Here is a 16,052-nt window from a genome sequence, read left to right as displayed (position 1 = left end):
TGGTTTTGTTTTGATTTTTGTTTTTTTCTTGGGGGGGGGATGTTTTGTTTTGTTTTGTTTTTTTGAGACAGGGTCTCTCTGTGTAACTCCGGCCATCCTGGAACTTGCTCTGTAGGCTAGGTTGACTTCAAACTCATAGTGATCCACCTGCCTCTGCCTCCCAAGTGCTGGGATCAAGGCTGTGCACCACCACCACCTGGCAACCAAAATTTCAAATTGATGATTACTTAGCTGTGATTTTCTTTTTGGCGGCAGCAGTGTCTACTTGAGTGTAGTCTTGTTTTTGAAAGTTGTTTTTAAGTGGGAAGAACAGAGGAACCAGACTAAGTGCAATTTGATAGATATCCAAGTTAAAAGGGCTTCTTCTCTCCATGGAGCTTTCCAGAAGAACAAGCAGGGGGATCTCAGTCCCTTCGCTTGGCATCTGTGGTTTTGCCAGGGTGCAGTCGCCAGGCTGATAAAGTCAGAATCGAGTCTGTGTAGCAGATTTTATAAAATAAATAAAACTAAGGTTCAGAATTGCCTCGGATCGTGAATACAGTGAGAATTCTGTTATCTTTAAGTTTATAGTTTCATCTGCTGCATTTTGGTTGTGACCGCTGCAGCCTTGGAGATTTGATCACAAACAATTATCTATTCAGATCAATGTCTCTTTCTCTCCCTCTTCCTCTCCCTCCCTCTCTCCTCTCCCTGTGTTCCCCGACACCACCAACTCTGTCTCTAGGTTCTAGGTCACCTGCCTCAGTCACCCTAGTACTGAGATCACAGAGGTCTACTGTTAGCTATGCCCAGCTTAATTCGTTATACTGTGTATAGATTCATTTCAAAGCATAAAGACATGGGTTTGTTATTAGAAACGCTCCTGAGAGTGAGGGTGAAAGAAAGCACTGTCTTTGTCCCAGGGTGGCATGCTTAATTAAAGGGTGTTTGTCGGGTTGGGTTTTGGTTAGTGGTAGAGTTCGGTTCCCAGCTCCGGAAAAAAAAAAGGGTGTTTGTCCCGTGACAGCCAGGACGTGTGTCTGTGTGTCTGTGTGTCTGTGTGTCTGTGTCTGTGTGTGTGTGTGTGTGTGTGTGTGTGTGTGTGTGTGTGTGTCCCCAAATATATTCCCTGCCGCTGGCCTTGGTACCTAAACTTTCTATCATTACAGTTTTTCTTAGAAGATTATAATTCCTGGAACTCCCCTTTCTGAATTATAGGTCAATTGCATCTATTCATCACTAATTAATTTGTCATTGCCCTTTAACAATTCAGCAGGTAATAACCTGACCCACAGAAAGCTCCTCTCCAATGCTGCGACCCTTTAATATAGCTCCTCATATTGTGATGACTCCCAACCATAACATTATTTTTATCAATATTTTATAACCGGAATTTTTCTACTGTTCTGAACCATAATGTAAATATCTTAGGTGACCCCAAGGGGGGTTGATAACCATCGCTGTAGATCAAAGATTGCCAAATTTATTTTCTATAAAGGTTTCTCTAGTAAATATTTGGGGCTCCATTGCAATATAGTTTCATCTGGAATATTTATCTCTATTGTTATAGTAGAAAATGAACACGGCTCTGTTTTAATAAAACTTTATTTATAAAAACAGGTGGTGATAAGGATTTGACCCATAGGCCGTCTTTTGCCTACACCTGTTCTAAGTAATAGAAGAAAGCAGATGAAGTCACATCCCCAGGACTATGCTGCTTCTCAATTAATTATCATCTTGAATGTGCACTAAACTATGCTTTCCAACAATTTACTGAGGCAAATTTAGCTGTGATTTTTAAACTTCAGGTTGTCCAAAAATGACAGGCTGTATAGAGAGATTTTATTAGTAGGTCTGGGTCCCTGAATATGTGGCTTTACTTAGATTTGTGGCAGTAGTGGGGTGTAGACTGCACCGGAAGCCTTCAAAATCAGACGGCGTGGCTCTAAAGCAGCTTCAGGCACATCATGGGCCCAAGGCTGATGTCTCAATGGCGGCCTAACTTGTTTGGCGTATACCCCTGTGGCTTTGTCTTCAGTAGTCTCCTTGCTGTACTTCTTTTATTCCTCTCTTGCTGGGACTCAGGCCTGCTGCTTTTTTATTCTTACCTTGTTCACTGTTAGCTGTAGGCTAGTGAGTGTTGGATTCCCTTCCTTGCCATTCAGGTTTCTTCCTACCCCTAAATAATTCTACACAGCTCAGTAGCCCGTACAAGGCGTTCATACAAGTATTTAATTTATGAAAACATTTCTATCCACATTTGTATATTTTTCAAGATTTCAGTACTTCATTGTTTTTCCTAATCCTGTTCAATTCAGTACCAAAGAAGAACTTAAAGCTTTTGAGACCCGTGGATGGGTACCACATGTTTATGGTGTCAGTTTAAGAGTCTGAAGTAGGTGCATTGAGAGTTTGAAGATAGACTGGGCTCCATGCTAGAACACTTTTTCAAAACAACAGTGATAAAAAACTAGAAAATATAAAAATGTCAGCGAACAAATATTGCAAGTGCTTGTGACATGTTCTACATGTGCAATGTCACGAGAGGTTTTCCAAGCAAAAAAAAGGAAAAGAGAAAGCAAAACCAAATCAAGTGATTTTAATCTGAAGGGTGTTGTATGGGGGTAAAACTTAGAGTAAAGATCTTTTCTTTGAGCTTCTGAAGAGTCAAAGTAAAGGGAAATTTTTTATAGATTTTATAATCCCTTTCATCTAGAAGGAATCACATCAGGGTATAAAGAAAAGAAAGTCTGATCCTGTGCTTTAAAATGTAAATATTTTATAGAGATAGATAGATAGATAGATAGATAGATAGATAGATAGATAGACAGACAGACAGACAGACAAGGAGGGAGGGAGGGAAGGAGGGAGGGAGGGGGAGAGAGAGAGAGAGAGAGAGAGAGAGAGAGAGAGAGAGAGAGAATAGGAATGAAAACATTGGCCCCTGAGATTACAAAGCCTTTGAAGGTCATTGATCTGCCATCTACAAACCAGAGAACAGGGAAAACTGGTGCTGTACACCAGGCAGGAACCTCAGAGGCCAAGAATGCGAGTCCTGGTCTGGGGCCAAAGACAGAACCAGCTGTGCCAGTGTCTCAGGGCAGGGCAAGAGGAACATCCTAGTTTAGAGCAATCTCACCCGTGCCCTTCCGGCCTGTCCAGACTCTCCGTAGTGGTGATGACCTTTGCTCATCGTACTGATTCAATTACTCACCTCGTCCCGAAACATCCAGAAGTAATGTGTTGCCAACTATCTGGACATCCTTAGGCTAACCAAGAGGACAAATTCATCATTCTAAATGTTGTTGAAGTTTGGCGATTGTGTTTACTTGATAGCTCCCTGCTTTGTGTGGTACCTCATAATCACTAGATAATTAATGTTTAAACAAAGTTCTGCCAGTATCAACATTTGATTATGACTATATTTCTTCCTAAAGATACAGAAACCTAAGAATTAGTATGTAAATCAGTTTTTACATAGTTTTGTAGTTTACATTGTTAAAAACTGCAGTCTACAATAGTATCTTTGTTTCTCACACTGATTGTAACTTTAGGGGCTCCCAAGACCATCCTCTGTTTCAAATGACTGGCTGGAAAGACTTAAAGAATATAGTGGTGATGAACTGTGAGGCCTGAGCCTTAGTGTGTAGAATCTTAACCGAGGCTCTATCGCAATAACCCAGTTGGCCATCCATCTATTTAGCTAACTTTGCTCTCTGTTCTTCGAGAGGTCGGATGACACTATGCAGCTCAAGACACTCTACACGTATCCGCTAAATCATACTGTTGGTGTGGCTCAAAGCGCCATTCTAAATCACATTGTTGTTTTCTGGCTGTGCCAATGTCTCCTAGCACATAGACTTGTTTATCAGACATTTCAAGATTTAAAGGTTTCTCTCCCAGGAGCTAAGGGCAAGTATGAAGATTAAATTCTCTCCCTCCCCCTCCCCCTCCTATTTCTCCAGCTCCCCCTCCTCCTCACCCCCCTCTCCCCCTCCCCCTCTCTGTGTGTTCACACGAATGTAGACACTCATGCATGTAGAGGACAGTGTCAGCATTTGCACCTCTAATGTCACCCATCTTGATTTTAGAGACAGTGCCAGGGTTTCTCACTGGGACTCAGCGGGTAGGCTATGCTGGCTGGCTAGTAAGCTGAGGGAATCTGTGTGACTCTGTCTTCACAGTGCTGGAGTTACCAATGTATGTCCCTTCACTCAGTATTTTTATTACACTTTCTGGGGAGTCAAAAATAAGTCTTTACGCTTATGTGGCAAGCACTGAACTATCCCCCAGCCATAAATTTTTTACTTATGAATCTTGTGTGATTTTTTTTTTTTTTGGAAGGGAGGAAAGTTCTATATGTAGGTCTGGCTGTCCTGGAACTTGCTATACAGACTAAGCTGGCCTTGAACTATAGAGATCTGCCTGCCTCTGCTTCCAGAGTGCTGGGATTAAAGGCTTGTGCCACCCCATCTCACACATTATATCTGATTTTTATCATGACTTCATGGACTGGTTTACTGTGAGGTAACAGCACTTGGCAGATGTGTACCTATAGCTCTCTATAAGGAAGGGGAGGGGGGAGGGGGATGTTTGCCCGGATACTGGGAAAGGGATTAACACTAGAAATGTATATAAGAAATACTCAAGTTAATAAAAAAAAAGTTGAACCTGTTTTACTATTATTTTGTTTTAGGTTTTTAGGGTCTGATGTAGCTCAGGATAGACTCAGAATCTCTAGGACTTCTTGAACTTCTCACCACCCCCTTCCACTCCCAAGCGCTGAGATTCCAAGAATGTGCCATCATGTTTAGTGTACGCAAAGCAAAAGATCCAACCCAGGGCTCCCTGTTAGGCAAGTTCTCTACCAACCAAACTACAATCTCCAACCCTTGGCCTTGGTGTTTGTTTTGTTGTTTTGTTTTGTGTTTTTGTTATTTATTTTGTTCAGGATGTTTTGTTTTGTTTTGTTTGGGGGTTGTTGTTTTTCTGCTTGTTTTCATTTTAGTATTTTTAAATGCTCATCATTTATATTTTAAGAACCAAATTCTAGCTCAGGTTCTATCAAGAGGTGTTTATATGTCTTATATTCTTCGTGATTCTATGCCTATGCACCTATAGCTTAAAATTCCTCATTCTATCTTATAAACCAGTGCATACCTACTGCATGTGTGTGTGTGCATGCACATGCGCACACCACACCACACACACACACACACACACACACACACACACACACACACACACACACACACACACACGGGTGGAGAGAGAGAGAGAGACTATAATTACAAATAAAAAATACTTTAAAAAGCCCTAACTGGGGGCTGGGGATTTAGCTCAGTGGTAGAGCGCTTACCTAGGAATTGCAAGGCCCTGGGTTCGGTCCCCAGCTCTGAAAAAAAGAACCAAAAAAAAAAAAAAAAAGCCCTAACTACAAAAGTATACAGTGAACATAAACCTCTTCCTCTGTAGGTGACTTTTGATCATGGTGTTTTATCACGGGAATGGAAACCCTAAGCAGGAGTTGAAACAATGCTACCAAACGGCTACATTACATGGCTACATTCTTTTTTTTTTTTTTAAGTGATTAGTATTATCTGGGACAATGCAATCAGAAGCACTGGGCTTTGATTTTCTGCTGCACAGCAAACATGCTTTTCTGCGGCAGGAATTTTAATGTTCTATAAGTAGTAAAATTAAGCCATAAATTAAAGTTGCTGATATTGAAGAATTCAAACTTACTTATTGGGTCAGAAAATAAAAAGCTATATTCTTGATGTCTAAAACCAGAAACAATTGATGACGTTTTATTAATTTATTATTTGACTAATATATATGGTGCCAATCCAAGTTACTTTAAGTTACTTTTAGTCTGTGTTTATTCATATTGAACACAGTATATAGTCAACAAATAATTATGAAATGAATTTTAAAATGTTTATTTGTTTATATGTTTGTTCATTCATTTATTTATTTGGAGATAGGATCTTACTGTATAGCCCTTGCTGACATGGACGTTCTATGTAGGGCAGACCAGTTTTGGAACTCATTGAGATCTGCCTGTCTCTGCCTTAGGAGTATTGGGATTAAAGGTGTGTGCCAGCATGCTCAACATAGAATTTATCAGTCTGTTTTGCTTTTGAACAAGTCATAGTTAACTCACATAATTAACAGCTGCAATCCTACTTGCTCTTGCTGATGAAGGCAGAATGGAGTAGTGGGGAAATGCACCATGGAATCAAACCATCAAACCCTGGTTTGAATCTCAGTTCTACAATCTACTGTCTACATGTCTTCCTGCATAACCATTTAACCCCTCTAAGCCCTACCTTCCCTTCAGTAGTCTGGGGATCATCTACTTGGCCAATATCATGTAAAAATTTACCCATATGCAAGGATTGGCTACACCTTGCATATGCCTCATTTGTAATAAAATGGCAGGATGAACCCTACAGTGTGTTTTGTTTTGTTTTTTAAAGAAAGAACTTGATGCGCTTTAGGCAAAGTAATGGAGAGAAATTGCAAAGAGTGAAAGATCAGGCTTGCAAGCCCGGGTACCGAATAGATCTAGTTAAGTGGGGGTGTTGATGTTTGCTACTGAAGAAGTCAAGCACAAAATGTGCATTAGACTTTTCTTCTCTTCTCTTGGGACCTCTCCACTGAAATGGCTCCTTAATCCCCAATTATCGTAATGATCATCACAGAGATGAAAATGGTTATTGCACCATTTGGAGCTGTGGGGAAGCTTTAATTGACTTGGATTTGCTGTCTCTCTGTATGACACAGGTGGTGAAGTTTACCAAATCCTTTGAACTGATGTCCCCAAAGTGCAGTGCGGACGCGGAGAACAGGTAAGGCTCATGGGGTTCGTACTTGTCTTGTGATGCTCCTTGGTCCTTGATGTTAGCTGCATCGTTTAATGCTTTGAGGATAGGAGTTGCTTTGCTCTGTTTCATCAGGTGCGGCCACCTCCCACTTTCCTGAACTTCATTACTTTAATAAAAGCTATTGCTGAACAATGAGTGTGTACAGGATGTATCTCTCTTGCTCTGTGTTCTTAAGACAAACTCGTAGGATGAGGTCAGATGGCACTAGCCTGCTAACCTAGCTGCTCGGAAAACTGAGTCAAGAAAACCCCAAGGTCAAGGAACACCATTGTTATGGAATAGGACCAAGGCATGGGAAGGCAGTGGAATCCTAGCTCAAAACAAACACTGAGAAGAGGGCCAAGGGTTTAACTCAGTAACAGAGTGTTTGCCTGGAATGAGAGTCTCTGACTCACAGTCAGGACCACAGGAAAAGAAAAGACTGAAATTTAATACTTGTGACACGTTATGATCTTGCCTGTAGACTTTAATGCCACCCTCCCCTGAACTTTGTAATGGTTTGAGGATTTCAGAATTGCTTTTGCAAGGAGAATGGAATACCTATGAAGGAAGCCCATTTTCTACAACCACCAGCTTTTATTTTTGTTCTACATCAAGCATGTGACACCAAACATCCAACATTGAAGCTGTAAATAAATAAAGTTAGTTTTTCACATTCCCTAATTATTCTGAAAACACAACTTTCTGCTTCATGTTGATCCCTTGCTTGTTAGTAATTTGGACAATAATATCTTCTCCTGACAGGAAAGTGTGTTTTCAGCAGTTTGTCTCTGTTGGCATCTTTGAGGGCTGTCACAATAACAGTGAGGGTCAGAGATAGCCCAAGAGTACCCCTTAGGTTTGCACTCCTAAGAATAATATCTGGGCCACTACAAAAGTTGATTCTCAGGACCTTGATTCATCTCTGGAGGGAAGGCTAAGAAGTAGTGAAATTAAGCAAAATGCACAAATTTAGAAAACAGTGGCCAAGTGCTGAGGACAAGGTAAAGATGCCACTCCCAGTCCTGATACCCGTGGCAGTGATGCGAGCTACTTCTGTTCATTAGGGGCCAAGTGTGCTGGTCGTGTGCTGATTGAGAAGAAGTGCTTCACCTCCCCAGATTTTTTGAAGTAGACATGATTAATCCTAAAAGACAAAAGAGAAAATCAAAGGTAGGCAATGTCCTAGCTTACATTAACTGTCCACTTGACACAGCCTAGTGTCACCTGAACAAGATCTCTCAAGGGAGTGATTATGTTTATCAGGTGAGTTGTAGGCATGTCTGTGAAGGGCTGTTTTAGTTGTCTCCATTGATGTAGGAGATGTAGGAGAGCCCAGATGATTATACATGGCTCCACCCCTAGACAGGCAGGCCTGGGCCTATATAAAAATAACAGTTAAGTATAAAGAAGTGAGCAAGCAGGAGAGCAGGCAGGAAGCAGCATCCCTCCATAGTTTCTTCTTTAAGCTACTGCTTGAGGTCCTGCCCTGACTTCCCTCATGACATACTGTGACCCAGAAGTGAAACCCAAAAGAATCCTTTATCCCCAAGTTGTTTTTAATTTCTATCACAGCAATGGAAAGAAAACCAGAATAAGCAAGTTTACATCACCTGGTGAAGGCCCCAGTAAGAAGTAGCCTTACATCCAAAGACAACTCTTCTGAACTGTAAACTTTGATTCTGTTGTGATGCTTAACTCAAAATCCAACAATTGATCCCATAAAATGAATATCTTAGGTTAATGATTCTCAAATCTAGCTGATCAATTAAAATCAAGTTTGGAGAATTTGGTAAAAACTTAATTCTGAGGTAAATGCTGAGATATTCCTATTAAATATATTGGAAATAAAATACAAAAATCTATATATTTAAAGGGCTGTCCAGGCAAATGTCTATTTCAATATCCAAAGGAAATTGGAATCTTAAAAATATGCACTATTCTCTTTAATTTTGGAAAACAAATATTGTATTAGTTACTCTCAAAATACCAGACAACACAACTTTAAAAGGGAAGGAAAGGTTTATTTTCACTCAGTTTGCGTGTAAATCTGTAACGATGGGAGAGTCACCGTGGCAGAAGCATGAGGCAGTCAGTCATATTGCATCCAGTCGGGAAGCAGAGTGCAGAATGGCTCACTCACCTCACTTTCTCCTTCTTATTCAGTCTAAGACCACAGGCCATGATGCCACCTGCATTTAAGGTGAATGTGCCCACTTCAAGTAATCTAATATAGAACCACACACACACAGAGATCTGCAAACGGTTGGCTCCTGCGTGATGTTAGGTCCCCCAAGGTTAATTAGATAGTGTTTGCCATCACAGAAACCAGGAAGTCAAAATGGACACATTTATTTATTTATTTATTTATTTATTTATTTATTTATTTATTTATTTATATCAATTGTATACATTTAAGAGAGGCCTTGGCTATGTGGTATGCAATTCCATTTACAGAGCATTGTTTCAAAAAGCAAAATTATAGTAGCAGAGAGCAAAGAAGCAGGAGAAGAACTTCAGTGAGAGGTTGAGAAAACAGGGATCCAGTTTATGGTAGACGTCTGTACCTTGTTAGTGTGTCTGAATTACTAGATATAAAGATATTTGAAGGGATTCACAGAATTTACACTAAAACGACTTGTGATCTCTGGGGTTTGTACTTTAAACGGAAGGTTGAAGCTGTTTGTGGGAAGTTGCTTATGTTCATGAGAGTACAATTGCGTTGGCATCTGTGTTTCTTCATGTCAGGCAATCTCTATCCAGCAAACATACTTAGGCACTGGCGTCTACTCAGAAACTTCCTTAAATGGAATGTTGTAAAATGACAAGAAGTAGATTAGAGAAAATATCTATAGATGTTAACTTCACCAGTCATATCTCACATGCTGTGTCTCCCGTCTACACGGCTCAATTTCCGTCTACACAGGCTCTGTGGAGTTCTTCAGACATATCCTTTAACATTTCAGTGCTTCCGGGCTGCTGATTTTTTCTGCCGTTGCGCATGCTCACTCGGTTACTTCAGAGCTAAAATCTTCTGATTGTTTTAAAGAACTTCCATGTCAAAATGAAGTGACCCAAGACCTAGACTGCCCTTGGAAAAGTTTCTGATAATAAAAAAAGAAAGGTTGGCTTTTCTTTAAAAAGACAAAAGTGCCCCTGAACTCTGACATTATGCGACAGTCCCGTCTTTCTATTTATGGCTTCTAAATTAATGGAGAACGTTCATCTATCTCAAAATGCCTTCCATTCTTTGCCCAGTAGTTTTCCTCTTGCAGATGTGGATTCCGTCAGTCACTGATTGGAAGCGAAAGAAGTAAAGACAAGCAGCCCCAACACGTAGTTGGCTAGAAGCACAGAGGGTGTTAAACAAACAACAAGGCTCTGGATCACAGCCTTTCTCTGACATCGTCAGCCCTTGTTTGCCTTCCATCACATAATATGTTCCCCATGCAGATATTGTCCATTAAAGCCCCCCAGTACAGCCTTTAAAAGATGGTTCCTATGGCTTCAGTAAAGATATTTCAGGACACTACTGCATTCTGATTAACGCCAGTTTGAGGCTTGCCAATTCTTACCTACAATCCTTGGAGACTGTTTTTTTCTAAACAATTCTAAAGTTCCGTCGCTGACTCATCAGTTTCACTTAGCCTCTTAAGCAGCCAGTTTCTTCCTGGTCATGCCCATGGTCTATATTCAACCAGTTCTCTCTCTTCTCTCTTCTCTCTCTCTCTCTCTCTCTCTCTCTCTCTCTCTCTCTCTCTCTCTCTCTCTCTGAGATACATACCTGTTTCAGGACATCCTTGACAATACCTTCTTCTTCTACTGATAAAAAGCCATTTTGTGTTGCCGTAGGTTCCTGTGCCTTTTTTCCCCTAAATGTATTCAATGAAGACACTTCTTTAGTGAACAGCCATATCCTGACTCCCTGCTGCCCAAGGCTGAGAACTGTGTCAGGTGACAGGGCTACAGAGATTTTAATAGCAGAGGAGCCTGTCCTCAAGGATCCAGTGGTCAACCAACAGTGAAAATAGACTAGGAACACAGTAGAATATAATAGAACATAATCAAATACAAAAAATGTAACCAGGTCTGACCCAGCCTCCAGATTACAACTACAAAGAGCCACATTAACAATGATAACTCCTACTTCTGCTCAGCCAATTCTCTCTAGAAAGACAGGTGTCCGGACCTTGTCAAAGCAACCTTTAAAGATTTCAGGAAGTCTCTAGGATGCCTCATAACCATGCTTTATTGCTGAATCCTGTTTTCCCCATGCACCACCCAGAGCTCGTGACCTTCGGCATGACATGCAAGCATCTGCCCACTCCTGAACTCCTGTGTGTACAGCAGGAGTCGCCACCACTGTTCTGCACAGTTCCCTGCACTCTCTTAGATGCACTGGTCATTTTCCCCAAATCTGAACAGAACTGATCATTTGTGTGGAAATCAGGAAATGTATACTTCCTCTGACTTAGTATGTTGCCTGGTTCCTAAGTGGCCCTGTGTGTGCAATGATTTTTATCACCATTAGCAGAATATAAGAATCTAAACAGGGATATGAAGGGACAGTTATTTGCATGAGTTGGTGCTTGTGAAAGAAAGGGACTATGAAGATAAGGCTTAGGTATCTGAGCCTGTTGACCGAGAAGGAAGATCAATAGGGAGGTCAAAGGGTAACTCAGTGATTAACTCTCCAAGGTCTTTTTCTATACAGTGTTTGTGCAGGGTGTTATGTTAATACAAGGGATGGTCTCTATAGAGAAAAAATATTTTTTCTATCCTGATTTATTTGCCAAGACAGGACCCTATTAACAAAAGGTAGAGAAAGACAGAGGTTATGCCTTTCTCATGTATTCACGGGAGCTACCAAGGGAAAGATGTGTAACTCTTAAAGAAGAGCTTCAGAGCTACGGTTTGATTACCAGAACCCTCATGGAACCTCACAGGCATTCATCATTCCAGTTCCAAGGGATCTGGCACCGTCTTCTGGCAGTAGGCAAAACTCTCTCTCTCTCTCTCTCTCTGTGTGTGTGTGTGTGTGTGTGTGTGTGTGTGTGTGTGTGTGTGTACATGTAGGCAATACACTCAAATATAGAAAATAAAAAATAAAAGTAAATCTTAAAAAAAAGAAAGATCAATATATTGTGGAGAAGTCTAAAGAAAAGAGGTGCTGAATACAGGACAGTAAATTACAGGAAAGGAAACAGTCTATATGGAGTTCACTTCAGGCCAGTAAGGTTTAATGTTGTTGTCTGTGGTGGTCAAATGTTATCCTCCCTCATAAGACAAGGGTAAGGGCACCCTCATTATCCTATGACCTACTTTATGGCAGGGAGCTTTTCTTGGATCTGCTTCTCAATTTCTCTCAGCACAAAATAACCCTATGGTACAGGGCACATCTTTGTGTGACACAGTATTGTCTCCAATGGCAACCAGCTCATTTGAGGATGAACGGGAGGTGGACCTCAAGGAAAGCTTTTGTATGTGGAAAGACTTCAGTCAGGCCTTACAGGACCTAACTAACCTCCAGGGAGGGGAACTGTCATAAGCAGAGACTTTGAAAGGAGAGACTGAGAGAATGAACACCGGGGCTGTGAGCTGTTGTCACAGGATCATCATTATTGCTGGTGATGGTCCCTGATTCCTTGTTGTAACCAGCTGCTGAGAATGCCATCTGACTGAGGTGAGAATCCTACCAGGTCCTTCTGCTATGCCCAGAGACACTTAATTGGCTTAGAAACTGGGGAATTACGATAGTGATGTGATTGGATGAGGTTTCTGTCTTGACAAGTCATGTGGGCTAGGATATGGGAGGACCACAGTCAGGGGGCTAGGATGTGGGAGGACCACAGTCAGGGGGCTAGGATGTGGGAGGACCACAGTCAGGGGGCTAGGATATGGGAAGACCACAGTGGTGTGGGCTAAGACATAGAAGGACCACAGTGATGTGGGCTAAGACATGGAAGGACCACAGTGGTGTGGGCTAAGACATAGAAGGACCACAGTGGTGTGGGCTAGGATGTGGGAGATTCACAGTCATGAAGGCTAGGATGTGGGAGGACCACAGGATGGGAAATGTAGGCCAGAGGGATTAAATCCTGCATTTAGCAAAGACTCTTCTGTGGAGAACCTCCATGGATCCCCTGTCCTTAACTTTACCAGATCAACAGTCATCATCTTTTAGCTGCTCTTTCTATGCCTCAGTCTCTAGACTCTCATGTCCCTTACCTATCCCCTAGATATGCTCCAGGTGCAAGGATTCTGTGAGGAAGTACTCCATGCCAGGGCAGGCTTTCTTGGAGTTCACAGAACCAGGATGCATCCGAGAGAGGCAAGTTCTGCTCCTGCTCACAGTGAGGCACTGTCTCTGTGGGGACGGCCACGGTCATCTTGTGTGGTCAATACTGACGTGCACACAAGAAACAGGATCTCACCCAAACCAGTCAACTTTCTTCCTCCCTGGGGCTCAGACTAGGACCTTCCATCAGAAAGCTACCTTTGTGAAGCAGCTGAACAAACCTTCCTAGAGCATTTGTTCTGTTTTTAAACAGGATTCCACTTCTGGCCTTATGCACAAGCCTTTCATTTGATAATGTAGTCATAAGAGACAAAACAATACTTAAAGAAATATCAATACTTAAAGTCTTTACTTAATTTAAAATTCTTTTGGTCATGTTTTATGTATCTTTGCAAGATAAATATGGATACTTTAAGAATTGAACATTCTGGGCTGGAGAGGTGGCTCAGTGGTTAAGAGCACCAACTGTTCTTCCAGAGGTCCTGAGTTCAATTGCCAGCAACCACAACTGTCTGTAATGAGATACAATGCCCTCTTCTGGATTATCTGAAGAAAGCAGCAGTGTACTTACATACATAAAATAAATTAATAAATCTTTAAAAAAGAGAATTGAACATTCTTAGCTCTTATATTTAAAGTATCAAAAATCGTGTCCTGGTATCTATAGTTTCTAGGAGGCTACAACTAAATGAAGAATATTTTCAAATAATAATTTAATGGAATTTGGTGGGAATATAATCACTTAAAACCCAAATTCTATAGCTATTTTATCTTCTCTGGTTAAGGGAACTATAGGGACAATCTATTTTTTTAATAGAAAGAAGGAATTTTTGAATTCCATTTGTTACACCCAGAAAGATCAGAGAAAAATAAAACCAGAAATCTTGGAGTATCCAGTAGGACCCACCCCTTTGTTGATGGCTCTCCGTCCAGCTTACTTGTTAAGTGCTTATCCAGCATGTGCAAAGGCCTGGGCTTGATCCCTCCAGCTATTAAAACAGAAAACCAAAGACCATCTGGTGGGTGGGCCTTTGAAAAGGCAGGCAGACAGTAGATAGCTTCAGAAGTTTAAAAGCTAAAGCATTCTTTAATAAGTGCTGGGCGAATTTAACAGTCAGAAAAAACGGCCTGCTTAAACCCAGAGCCAGTCAGTGCTGCCTTCCATGGCAACACAAACTTTACCGATGGAATCAAGAATCCCGAGTTGTATTCTCCCCTGAGGATTTATATACACTTCCTGTTGATGGAGAGGGAGAATCACTTTCTTCAGTGATATAGCCACTGACAAGGGGCCCATGTTCCTACAAACATTCACCCATGCTGTAAGCAGCCCTAATGAAACTCATTAGGACAGACAGACAGATGCGCACGTGCACGGGTGCAGAGAAGAGGAGAGGGAGGAAGAGGAAGAAGAAATGAAAGGAGAAAAGGAAGTTCAAGGGGGCTAGTTGGGAAGAAAAAGAGAAGGAGCAGGAGGCATCACAGAAGGTAATGGGAAAATATGATTGGTGCACACTGTGCACATGAATAAAAGTGACATCATAATAGTACTGTGTATAATTAGCATATTGAAAAAATATTATTTAACATAGGCAGATTATCCTCAGTCATCTGAATAAATTCTAGGCAATCACAGGAGCCTTTGTCAAGGAAGGATCTCTGGTGATAGAGTCAGAAGTTGGAGTCAGACATTTTGAGAAACAGCCTGTCACTGCTGGCTTTGAAAACAAAGGAGGGGACTATGGCCAAGCAATGGGAAAGACTATAGAAACTGGAAAAGGTGAGCAACTGGAACATCTCCTAGAGAATTACAGGGTATTAACCTGCTGCTCTTTGAAGCCACAGAGTTTATAGTAATTTGGAAGAGCAGCAGTAGGACACTTGTATAAGGATTTGATTTGAAAAGCAGTCCAAGAAGAGAACTCAGCAGTAAATGAAAGACTGGAGGAGAGGCAAGCAGAGTCATCAAGGATCCAGGGGCTCGAGGAGCTGGAGGTGAAACTCACAGGAAACTGAGAACCTCCTGCACTAGGGATTGTGAGATTTTGGGCATAATTGCATTGTGCTTCCTTTCAGTCTGTGCCTCTTTTACCCTTGCCTGGCACGGGTATGCTGCAGCCAGCTACTAGCAGACTTCTCCCCTCTGCAGTGATCTGGGAGGCTCTGACCTCACCAAGCCGTAACTTCAAGTCACAATAGGTCACGTCTTAAAAAACTAGGGATAGTAAAAAGATGAAATCTTTTAAGATTCAAGAAATAAACACATACACAACACACACACACACACACACACACACACACACACAAAATCTCATGTTGTCAAGCCTGGCATAGAACTCCTAATCCTCCAATTTCTACCTTAATTCTGGGATTACAGATGTGCATCACCATGCCTGGATTCTAAAAACATTTAAGATGAAAAAAATGGACTTATTTTAAATGTTATTTCAGAGAAATAGTATTGTTTAAATGTGATTCCCAATCCAAAATTCATGTCTACCCCGACCCTCAAAAGGAAACTTCATATGGACATGAAGACAGAATTAGTTAGGCATCTTGAAATTAAGTAAAGCTAAATTTAGACCCATTGGCCGGTTCACCCAGTGACTCATGCCTTTCTTAGAGAAGTAGAAGCACAAGGCAGGTGCCATGTGAAGACAGGGAGAAATTAGAGTGTGCTATCTTCAAGCCAGGACCCCCAGCACCATGAGGGAAGGAATTACTACTGCCTTAAAGCTAGCGGTAATTTGTTCTGACTGTCCTAGGAGAATAATACACTCATTATTAAATGAAGGCAATAAAAATGATAAATCCTATTCACTATTTTTCTAGCAATAATGAGGTTCCAGGAACCTATGATTCTGTGAATCCAATATTGTCATTATAATGATTTCTTATTTAAGTGC

The 16,052-nt window shown here is 41.2% G+C and overlaps 1 protein-coding gene across 3 annotated transcripts in view; it reads left to right on the top strand.

The window, feature by feature from the left end:
- Nucleotides 1-16,052, top strand: part of Pde11a (phosphodiesterase 11A) — a 383,576-nt gene that overhangs the window by 165,988 nt on the left and 201,536 nt on the right. For all 3 annotated transcript variants that reach the window (NM_001127480.2, NM_080893.2, NM_001127481.3), the window contains one exon: nucleotides 6,769-6,833. In NM_001127480.2, the coding sequence (NP_001120952.1) occupies nucleotides 6,769-6,833 (65 nt within the window). The remainder of the gene's footprint in view (nucleotides 1-6,768; nucleotides 6,834-16,052) is intronic.

The sequence above is a fragment of the Rattus norvegicus genome, chromosome 3 (assembly GCF_036323735.1).
Source record: "Rattus norvegicus strain BN/NHsdMcwi chromosome 3, GRCr8, whole genome shotgun sequence".
Lineage (NCBI taxonomy): Eukaryota > Metazoa > Chordata > Mammalia > Rodentia > Muridae > Rattus > Rattus norvegicus.
The sequence above is the reverse complement of the archived record's forward strand: the minus strand, read 5'-3'. Positions and strand labels throughout refer to the sequence as shown.